At 42.0% G+C, this 11456-nt stretch overlaps 1 protein-coding gene across 2 annotated transcripts; it reads left to right on the top strand.

The window, feature by feature from the left end:
* The first annotated feature begins 2441 nt into the window (after positions 1-2441).
* Positions 2442-11423, top strand: smarca5 (SNF2 related chromatin remodeling ATPase 5). 2 transcript variants are annotated; one of them, XM_084000876.1, is made up of 24 exons: positions 2442-2694; positions 4145-4267; positions 4358-4524; positions 4598-4725; positions 4839-4939; positions 5057-5236; positions 5740-5895; positions 6091-6222; positions 6371-6439; positions 6568-6677; positions 6807-7033; positions 7230-7351; positions 7461-7613; positions 7706-7838; positions 8440-8588; positions 8709-8831; positions 8936-9043; positions 9183-9296; positions 9378-9500; positions 9792-9924; positions 10018-10136; positions 10312-10524; positions 10640-10750; positions 10979-11423. In XM_084000876.1, exons 1-24 carry the CDS (start codon positions 2620-2622, stop codon positions 11042-11044), a joined length of 3135 nt encoding a protein of 1044 aa, XP_083857002.1. In that variant the 5' UTR covers positions 2442-2619; the 3' UTR covers positions 11045-11423. The 2 variants fall into 2 exon arrangements, with proteins under 2 accessions (XP_083857002.1, XP_083857003.1); XM_084000877.1 differs by having other exon boundaries at positions 4625-4725.
* Positions 11424-11456: the final 33 nt, after the last annotated feature.

Below are 11456 nucleotides of genomic sequence, written 5' to 3' on the forward strand. Positions count from 1 at the left end.
GGACCCCTCTGCTATGAAGAGATGCGATCTTCGTCTTAACATTGCCTGTTGGTTAGACAGTTTTTTTAGTTTTAGTTTTAGTTTTAAAGTATTAAACCAAGCGGTCTGCTGCGCACAACGTCTGTGATTAACGTTTCTTAGTAACGATATTTAATGTTGTCAAATCACCGCTGAGTTATTAATTAAAGCAGAACTGAGAGGTTTCTGTTGTACAGCCGCTCTGCTGCGTTCAATGACTCCTCCGTAAACCACCCATTCAGAGAAACTACATTTGTTTTCACTGTATGTACACAAAAGTGTTCTGGTTGGATGTACAAAACTGTATTAGAAGGAAAACCGGACACACCTGCTGCAAGAAAGGGACATTTTTGTTTGCTTTGAGGACAATAGGAAGGAAAAGGACTTGGACTGACTCCAAACCAAGTTTAACACACTTTTTTGCACGAACTATAGCACCACTGGATGTACTGGAAAACCAAAAGGCATTAAAAACAAACTCTATTTTGGTCAATTTTTTTTATTTAATTAATATGTTTGTTTTTTTTAAATGATAATCTATTTTTTTCCTACTCTTTGTGTATATAATTTATTATCCCTGGCTAAAACAGTATTATTCTGTATATAATTGTTAATAAAGCAATTTAAAAAAGAAAAGAAAGAAAAGGTCTCAAACATTCATATCAGTTATACTTTATGACACAGTAAAAAAAAGCTTTATTGCAAAGAAAAGCGAGCCCTACATTAAAAATCTTGCCTCATTGAATGTTGTCAAGTATAATAACCAAAATGTGTTATAAAGTATTAAAAGTTAAAGCACTCAGGGCAGAATAATACAGACTAGAAAATAATATTTGTAACGACTGGATGCACACACACACACACACGCACGCACGCACACACACACACACACACACACACACAATCAATGCCTTTATAGTAGCGTTCTTGTACAAACAAACGAGACATGAATTTGTACATCAGCTGTCTTAGTAGAGCTCCACGGGGAACACCACAATTTACAAACAGCTGACTTGCATTGTGCCATCTGGGGACACGAAGCAGCAGTCTCATAGCATTATTGAAGGCCAAAGTCAGCCTCTGCATGCTGCTGTTCTTATATCACCACCACAGATGAGCTGTAGGGGCACAGTAGGCCCTGAACAGAGAGGATTTCACACTGTGTGAGTTAGCCTGACCATATAATTTGCAGCACTGTTTATAGGCTACATGTCTCTCTCATCAGTCAAATCTTCACATGTGAAGTGCCAAAGATATTTTGTTTCTTCACAAACCTTAAGGTAATAACCACTCAAGTGAAAAGCTAAAAAAGTTAATCTCTTGTGTTCCTTACTCCTGACAATGATCTTGCTCTTTTTCTTTGCTGCCGTAGTGTCCTTGGGCAAGACACCTTACCCACCTTGCTCCTGATGGGTCGTGGTTAGCGCCTTGCATGGCAGCTTCCGCCATCACTGTATGAATGTGTGTGTGAATGGGTGAATGTCATGTAGGCCTACTGTAAAGCGCTTTGGGTATCGTTCAGGTATAGTAAAGCGCTATATAAATACAGACCATTTACCATTTCCGGCATTAGATTTAATATCAACAACATCAGTGAATGTAAAATTGTATCTGGCCAAGATATCTCAACTTTTATGAAGCTGCATCAAGTCAAGACAGTTTGTCTGTAGCCTATCCAACATTGTAAAAAAACAAAACAAAAAAAAACAAAGACCAAATTGGGCTAAATAGATGTTGATATATTGATATATTTATTTATGAATCATTAATCATGTTGAATGAGAACTTTAAAGCAGAAGTAAGCGATCCGGTCGTTTTGGCTAATGCTGCGTTCCAGGCAGGCTTTTGAAACCGTAAATTACAGCTTCAAGTCACAACTTACGATTTTGTAGCGTTCCAGGCAACCCACTTGTGTTTTTCCGACCTGTTTTACCGGTGAAAGTCACTATAACTGCCACTCGTAACTTCCGACCCGTGAACGCGTACCAGATCGAACTGGTACGACTTCACAGGTCGGAAAAACACGAGTTACGAGTTTCCTTGAACGCACCATAACAGTCCTCGTCCCTACGTCACCACATTCACGGCGTCCCTTGGCTGCACACACAGCCCTGCATGCCGTTCTCTCTCCTCATTGGATAAAAACTGTAGGATACGATAAATGTTTTCTCCTCGGCTCAGAGCAGAGCAGAGCAGAGTGACTGGGAGACCCGTGTTTCGGTCCAAACACTCTATGTAAGTGATTGCTGTCGGAAGATATAACTATTTAAGACTTATATTAACACAAATATATCACTTACTTCTGCTTTAAATTGTTATGTTCGGACAAAAGAATGTCCCACCGTCCCTGAAGGTAGCATCCCCAAGTCTCGCGATAGAGTGTAAACACCGGGTTACGTTAGCGCGGGTGCCCGAGAAAATCCTCGCTAGCGCGGATGTGTTGCCTCTGAACAACCGGTGCGTCTTTCATTAAAAAACAAGAGGATAGTCCTCACTTACAGCGACAAACCTCGGAAAATCTCCAACTGCTCGTACACGGGATCACACAAGGCACCTGATAAGGGACGATATCTCTGAATCGAGGCGGAAATTCGACTGAAAATGTCCGAAAGCGCAGAATGCGTGGAACAGCGGGAAGAGCAAACCGAAGTTGAAGAAGCCGGAGGAGCAGCGGAGGTAAGATGTTTTTTTTATTTTTAAAACAGGCATTGTTTGCTCCCAACACACATAACATACACTTGTTTCAAACCCACTGTTGAAGACTTTACCTTTGACCCCGACTCGTCTCTTAGACGTGGGTTTCTTCAGTTTTGCTGTGTGAAACTTTCACTTTGTCAACGCCGAAGCGGGCTGTGTGATGAAGCTAGTTAGTTAGCCACCGCCGCGGCGCTAACGTTAGCTCCGTCCTGGTAACGTAACGGCACGGAGCAACAACGAGGCCGGTCTGTTTCGTAACAACGTTCATACTGCTAGCCTACCTAGCCCCGCTAGCTGCCCATTCATTATGGTGTTTAAAAGTAACGCAAGTGCCCTTTTGTTTACTTCTGGTCTAGATTCGTCCCCAGTGAGTGGGTTTTGTAGCTACGATGTTGCTTTGGAAAGCCTCGTGAGGAGGACTGTGTGTGGAGCAGCAGCCCGCTCAGCTGTCCCATCTGCGTCTTTGTTGTCAGAGGGGGGACAGTGCAGCCATGGCTGTTGTTACTGAGGAAGGCATACTGTTGCAGCGCTGCCTGTCTGCAACTTGGCTTTTGTTGCCTAGTTTTTCTATAATGTTATGGATAATAGATACCGGTAGGTGGATCCAGTAGATGGATAGATAAACTTTATTAAAGTCACATTCCCAAAGAGCGGGGTAGAGAGTAGAGTAGAGTAAAACCCATACAGGATAGAAACAGCAGCATTGCCTGTCTGCAACTTGTTTTTTGTTGCTTTTGGTGCCTAGTTTTTCTAATGTTATGGATAATACGGTAGATAGAAATATATACTTTATTAAAGATACATCCCAAAGAGAGGTCCATAGCTCCATGAGAGTAAAACGCACACAGCACAGTAACGTCAGTAATATACAATGAGAAACAAATCAAAAACATGAGAATAAAAAGGAAACCTCAATATGAGGCCAGCCCATTAATAATAACATCACTTGCATTGTGCCATCAGTGGGGACACTAGATAATATCCATAAAGTTAACAGAATTTCCTTTATGTTTTGCTGGTCATTTATATGAGACAAACTTTATTGATTCAACTCAACTGTACGAGTCCAGACAGAAGTATAAGTTACTTTAAAAAAAATTGTCATCTGTCATTTACATTTTATGCAAAACTAACAATGTGTAGTAAACTGCTGTAAACATGAATATTGTAAGAAAATACAGGCATGTGCTTTCAGAATAAATGCAATTGAAAATCAAAACGTACACTTTTGTAATACATGAGTGAGGTGCTTTGAAAGTATTATGGGCTGTTATGAATGATGGTACTGAAATCTGTGAGTGTTTTATAATGGAAAGACAAAGTGCAGAAAGCAAACAACTGCTGTAAGCGGGGAAAAAGACGTGAACAAAGCTGGTGATTTGTATGTCTAGAGAAGAACCACTAACTAAAACATCTTTGTTCTATTTAGGAGAAATCTGACTCCTCCGATGCTGGAAAAGAGTCCTCCTCAGAAGCTGGTCCTGATGGACAAGATGCATCCTCCTCCTCCTCTCAAACTAAAGATTCTGCTCCAGGCTATGAGGAGAAAGTGGTAAGGACACTGGATCTTGGTTTGCATGGTGCAACTAAACACCATCTTTGGATAAATAAGTTAAAACGTGTTTTCTCCTTCTGTGTGTAGCAAACAGACCGGACGAACAGATTTGAGTACCTGCTGAAGCAAACGGAGTTGTTTGCTCATTTCATCCAACCAGCCGCACAGAAGACCCCCACATCCCCTCTGAAGATGAAACCAGGACGTCCTCGCATCAAGAAAGACGAGAAACAAAACCTGCTGTCAGCCGGGGAGTGAGTAGACCGGAGTTGCACAAAACCTATAAGTGTCATTTCATCATGGCTGCTCTTATACCTCGTTCATAAGATCTTTTGTCTTGGCTGGTATTGACAGCAACCGTCATCGCCGCACAGAGCAGGAGGAGGATGAAGAGCTTCTGAATGAAAGCACCAAGACAACTAATGTCTGCGCTCGCTTTGATGAATCTCCTTCTTGTAAGCAATTCAGTGTTTTTTTTTGTTGTTTTTTTAGGCCTGAGATAAAGCACAGATGTTAAGAAGTGCATGTGAATACCAGAACTTTATTTGTTTTCCTGTCTTTCCTCCAGATGTCAAAGCAGGAAAAATGAGAGACTATCAGGTCCGCGGTCTGAACTGGCTCATTTCTTTGTATGAAAATGGCATCAATGGCATCCTCGCTGATGAAATGGTCAGTCCTCTCTCACAGTCAAAGTGCTTCCCTCTATTTGTGAACAAGTTGTTTTTATTTTTAGTATTTTTATGTACGGTTCGGCCTCTCACACACTTTCCATTTGCTGTTTCTCAGGGTTTGGGTAAGACTCTCCAGACTATTTCTCTGCTGGGTTACATGAAGCACTACAGAAACATCCCTGGTCCCCACATGGTGCTGGTGCCCAAATCCACCTTGTACAACTGGATGAACGAGTTCAAGCGATGGGTGCCTTCTCTTCGTGCGGTCTGCCTGATCGGAGACAGAGAGGAGAGGGTAGGCTTCATCAAAATGTTGCAGTTCTCTGGAAAGCAAGATTTAATTGAGGGCAGTCAGCGTGATTCAGCCTTTTACTCACTAATGGTTCCGTTTTTGCTTGATTATAAGTTTGGTCAGCGACTATCGCCCTAGTTCTGTGTAGAATCAGCAGTATGCAGTGCACTAATCTAATAGTTAAGCTTAATTTGATCATGTGCTTGCTTTGATTTGATCATTACCACCAAGTTTTTTTCTTTACAGTCTGTGTCAAGGTGAGAAAGAGGATATGCTATATATGTCAACAGCATGCACAAGATTCCTTTGTAAGCAGTGGAACAGAGTGTTAAAGCTAACTTTAGCTTCACTAATGAACAGTAATTCAATCAGTCGTGCCTTTATTTGGAAGTGATAATCATCTTTCCAAAACTGTGTTTATGATGAGCGACGCTAACATGCAAGAAGTTGATGTGTGTCACAGGTCACAACACAAAATGCTAAAAACACGTTTGCTTCATTCTCAGACTGCCCTGATCAGAGATGTGCTGCTGCCAGGAGAGTGGGACGTGTGCGTCACATCCTACGAGATGCTCATCATTGAAAAGGCTGTGTTCAAGAAATTCAACTGGAGATACCTGGTTATTGATGAGGCCCACAGGATCAAAAATGAGAAGTCCAAGGTCAGACAGCTACTGAAATAAACTGTTTTTTTCCCCATGTGTTTTACACGTAGTGTCACAAGATAGTCTAGAAAAGGTTAAAAGAATAGTTCTCTGTGGGTTTTTTTTTAAAGATTTTTTGCATTTGTACCTCATACAACCCCACGTTAAAAAAACCTGAACTATCCTTTAAAGTTGCTCTTTGCTTTCCCATAGCTTTCAGAAATTGTGCGAGAGTTCAAGACCACCAATCGTTTACTCCTGACTGGAACACCCCTGCAAAACAACCTCCACGAGCTGTGGGCTCTGCTGAACTTCCTGCTGCCTGATGTCTTTAACTCTGCAGATGTAAGAAATGTCAAGAAATGTGCAAGCACATGAGGGATTATTACTTGTCGCAAAACATATCCTCCTTTGTTCCAATCCATTATTTAGCAGAAAGGTGATTTTCTTTTTTAATGATTCTGTTACTTATCTATATATTTTCTCTCCTAAGGACTTTGACTCATGGTTTGACACAAACAACTGCTTGGGTGACACAAAGTTGGTTGAACGTCTTCACACTGTACGTATTGAATGTTCTTGTTGACATCTCCAAACTTATCTCTGTTCATTTTAAGATTAAATATAATTTGGTTTTGGATTTAAACATTCTTTTGACCTGCGGTTTTTTTTTTTTTTGCATGTATGTAGGTCCTGCGTCCTTTCTTGCTCCGTCGTATCAAAGCTGATGTGGAAAAGACTCTGCTCCCTAAAAAAGAGGTCAAGATGTATGTGGGCCTGAGCAAGATGCAGCGAGAGTGGTAGGCATCCTGAGTTAAGCTTTCCTCACTTAAAATGATCCCGAAACACTACTTTCTCTGCACCTGGATACTATTGTTTGGATAGCTGTACACAATAGTGTAACATTAACCCCTGTTACGACCCATCAGGTACACAAAGATTCTGATGAAGGACATTGACATTCTGAACTCGGCGGGTAAGATGGACAAGATGCGCCTGTTGAACGTCCTCATGCAGCTGAGGAAATGCTGCAACCACCCGTACCTGTTCGACGGCGCTGAGCCAGGTCCTCCCTACACAACTGACCTCCACCTGGCGGTCAACAGTGGCAAGATGGCGGTGCTGGACAAGCTGCTACCCAAGATGAAGGCGCAAGGTATGTAGATCAGTACTGGAATCAGTGGACCCTTTTTTTCCCCTCCGTTATCTTCTACTTAGTGTTTTATTTAAAAAGAATCAGAAAAGTGATAACACAATGAAAAAGGGATTTCGGTGTATAGTCTTTGCATCAATTGAGACTTAAAGTCTTTTCTGTACATTGAGTTGACAATCGATGTCTGTTTCCTTCCCAGGTTCCCGTGTGCTCATCTTCAGTCAGATGACCAGGATGCTGGACATCTTGGAGGACTACTGCATGTGGAGGAACTATGGATACTGCCGCCTGGACGGGCAGACGCCTCACGAGGAGCGACAGGTGAGATGTTTATTTCTCAAACTGTACAAGTCGACAGGGTTAATGGGAGAAAACCGATAATTGAGTGTAGTAAGAGACACTTAAGTTTATTTTTCTTTGTGTGTTTCAGATCTCTATCAACGCATACAATGAGCCCAACAGCGCTAAGTTCATCTTCATGTTGAGCACCAGGGCCGGTGGGCTGGGTATCAACCTGGCGACAGCTGATGTTGTCATCCTCTACGACTCAGACTGGAACCCTCAAGTCGACCTGCAGGCCATGGTCGGTACTCACTATGTTCCTAGTTCAACGGTAAACGGATGCATTTGTTTCAGAGGCAGGAAACATGACTCGTTTAATCTTCTTGATTTCAGGATCGTGCTCACAGGATTGGTCAGCAGAAGCAGGTGCGCGTCTTTCGTTTCATCACCGAAAACACAGTGGAGGAGAGGATCGTAGAGAGGGCCGAGATGAAACTGCGCCTGGACTCTATTGTCATCCAGCAAGGTAATTCTTGTCACCTGCTGAACTTTGGGTTATAAGGAAGGAAAGAGCAATTTTACCTCCTTTTAAAGCCCCTGTACGGAGCTTTTAACTGGATACGCAAAAGTCTCTGGTTTCTGCTGATGTGTCTCTGTTACCTACAACAGCAAATGAGCCCATCAGTGTGAAGATACGCTATTTCTAAGTAGTCTAATTCTATACCTCAGGAAGGCATGGTCAGGTCGGACCACTGACGAAATGATACGAATAGATACATTACGCTGCTAAAAAAAAAAAAGCAAGTCACGTCTTCTTTCTGACGTTTCCAAAACAAATCTACACGCGCCGGCCAGACAAATGTCTTCATGACAGTGGGAAATGCAGTCTTCATTCCGCCGCTTTCGTCCACAGGGGCCGCCAAAATCAACACTAAATGAAAAGTCTGTACAGGGGCTTTAATTGAACGAAACAGATTGGATTACGATTCAAAGTGATGATCAAGAATTAGGAGCCACGGGTAACATTGTTGTTCAGAATGGAAGACAGTGGCTGCTGTAATTTAAATGGAAAATGAAATAAATTAGGAGATTACAAGCCATATTTTTTCCATGCTTTTGTTTAACAGGAAGACTTGTGGATCCAAGCGCCAACAAAGTGGGCAAGGACGAGATGCTGTCCATCATCCGTCACGGTGCCACGCACGTGTTTGCTTCCAAAGAGAGTGAGATCACAGATGATGACATTGACGCAATCCTGGAGAGAGGTGAAAGGAAGGTGAGTTTGGATGCATGAAGTGAAGTCTATGGCGATATTTGATTTTACATTGGTTGTGTAATTTTGTACAAATTCCTCATTTTGCCATTAAATGAAAACTCTCATCTTCTCATGTGCTAGACTATGGAGATGAAGGAGAAACTATCTAACCTGGGTGAGAGCTCTCTGCGAAACTTCACCATGGACACAGAGAACAGCAGTGTGTACACATTTGAGGGAGAGGACTACAGAGAGAAGAAAAAGGTAGAGAGACTTAACAATGTCAACGCTCGGTCTCTAATTGCCCCCATTCCAGCTACATGACCCTGTGAAGCTTTACCTTGTTCCCCTCCTCTGTCTCCGTTCAGGTCATTACCAACTGGATCGAGCCACCCAAGAGAGAGAGGAAAGCCAATTATGCTGTGGATGCATACTTCAGAGAGGCCCTGCGAGTCAGTGAGCCCAAAGCACCCAAGGTATGGCTGTAACAGTCTAAACAACCTCAGGATATAAAGCATTCATGTAACAGAATGTGTAATTACAATGTTTTTCACGATGGATGGCGTATTATCCTGTTTGTGGCATAACATATGTCTAATCGACTCCATTTCCCAGGCTCCTCGTCCTCCCAAGCAGCCAAATGTCCAGGACTTCCAGTTCTTCCCTCCACGCCTCTTTGAGCTTCTAGAAAAGGAAATTCTGTTCTATAGGAAGACCATAGGCTACAAGGTACAAAGATATTTCTCTGGCAAGAGTGCGATCGTAGTTGATCAAATGTCAATAGAAATGACTCTAAGTGTGTCTTTGCAGGTTCCTCGTAATCCAGACATGCCAAACTCAGCTCAGGTGCAGAAAGAAGAGCAGGCTAAGATTGATGAGGCCGAGGCTCTCACAGAGGAGGAACTGGAGGAGAAGGAGAACCTGCTGCAACAGGTACTGATCATTCTCACCTCATACGAAGCTGTATGTATGGAAGGTGGAAACCATTCTCCTGAAAAGGACAAATCTATCTATCTATCTATCTATCTATCTATCTATCTATCTATCTATCTATCTATCTATCTATCTATCTATCTATCTATCTATCTATCTATCTATCTATCTATCTATCTATCTGCCTCTGTACTATATCAATAAAAAAAAAAGAATAAAATCATCTTTTTTGTTATTATCTTACCTTTGTTTCGATTTTGCATATTTTGATCAACTTTAACTTCGTTGCAGGGATTCACCATTTGGAACAAACGCGACTTCAACCAGTTCATTAAAGCCAATGAGAAGTGGGGAAGAGATGATATTGAGAACATTGCCAGAGAAGTGGAGGGAAAAACTCCAGAAGAAGTCATGGAATATTCTGGTAAAGTTTAACTTTTTTATCTCTTGATCCAGAAAGTAAACTCAAACCTTTGCCTTGCTTGTGTGATTTTAATGTTTGTGTTTGTTGTTGCAGCTGTATTCTGGGAGCGCTGCAATGAGCTGCAGGATATTGAGAAGATTATGGCCCAGATCGAGAGAGGAGAGGCCAGGATTCAGAGAAGGATTAGCATCAAGAAGGCACTTGACTCAAAGGTAGCTGCCTGTCAGCCATTTGGCTCTTAATTTCTGGTTTAAACTACCCAATTAGTTTCATCTCATTAAGTACTTTAACTTAATTTCTTGCTCTGATTCCTTAATTGTCTCTGCATCACATTAATCTGTTCCTGATTAATTAAGTGTCTTGCGTGTTTCTCATCTTGTTGTACAGATTGGTCGCTACAAGGCTCCCTTCCATCAGCTCCGTATCTCGTACGGCACCAACAAAGGCAAGAACTACACAGAGGAAGAGGACCGCTTCCTCATCTGTATGCTCCACAAGCTGGGCTTCGACAAGGAGAGCGTGTACGACGAGCTGCGTCAGTGCATCCGTAACTCCCCCCAGTTCCGCTTCGACTGGTTCCTCAAATCCAGGACTGCCATGGTAAATTTTTGGCTTTTTTTCTCCCCACAATTTCTCCTGTTTTCATACCATTTTGCGTAATGTTTTGAAATGCTGCTTTATGATTTAAATGTTGTATTGTGACTTTGTTGTATAGGAGCTCCAGAGGCGATGCAACACCCTGATTACACTGATAGAGAGAGAGAACATGGAGCTGGAGGAGAGAGAGAAGGCTGAGAAAAAGAAACGAGGCCCAAAGAACACTTCGGTGAGAGGGGGAATCCATTGTCATGTTACAAGCCGCTTGTTTGTCAATACTTCAAGACTTGTTTAAATTCAGAATAATTGTTGTCTGGAGATGGGTAATCTTGACCAGATACAAGCAGAAGAACTAATTGGCAAAGTTGTGGTTTCAATCAGAAACTACCTGATGACAGAATATGTAACTGAGAGTATGAATCTGATTGGTTGAAACTGATTTTCTCTTCTTTCCCAGGCTCAGAAACGCAAGTCGGAGGCTACCCCAGACGGTCGTGGACGCAGGAAAAAGCTCAAGTTGTGAAGCAGACGATGACCCACAAACAGAATTCAAGAGCAGCAGCCAGCTCCGGTACCATTAGTTCTAGTGTCTGTTTGTTTTGCAGGCTGTGATAATGTACTGTGTAAATTTCCCTGATGGACTGATCTGGTTGTATTAGGTTTTAGGAAGTGCTCTCCTTCTACAAGCCTGCCTAGTTGTCACCGAGCTAAACACTGCAGCTGTGCTGGTTTAGTTTTTTGTTTGCTAGTCCCTTTTTTACTAGTACTTAATTGAAATAAATGTATTTATGCCTGTTGTTGTACTACATTCCATTGCCTGAAACAATATGTACCCCTTTTTGTAAGAAAACATTTGTTCTTCCTATGTGAAGTAGAAAATGTCTTTTTGAACGTCACAAATAAACGTTACCTTTTTTTTTTTAAAAAAAGAGAAA

Source organism: Trachurus trachurus (assembly GCF_905171665.1).
Source record: "Trachurus trachurus genome assembly, chromosome: 1".
Classification (NCBI taxonomy): domain Eukaryota; kingdom Metazoa; phylum Chordata; class Actinopteri; order Carangiformes; family Carangidae; genus Trachurus; species Trachurus trachurus.

Excerpts from the sequence above, each read along its gene's own strand:
- smarca5 (XM_084000876.1), top strand. The coding sequence starts at position 2,620 with ATGTCCGAAAGCGCAGAATGCGTGGAACAGCGGGAAGAGCAAACCGAA. Across the intron at positions 4,940-5,056 it reads GCATCCTCGCTGATGAAATG|GGTTTGGGTAAGACTCTCCA; the intron begins GTCAGTCCTCTC and ends GCTGTTTCTCAG. Across the intron at positions 8,589-8,708 it reads TGGAGAGAGGTGAAAGGAAG|ACTATGGAGATGAAGGAGAA; the intron begins GTGAGTTTGGAT and ends CTCATGTGCTAG.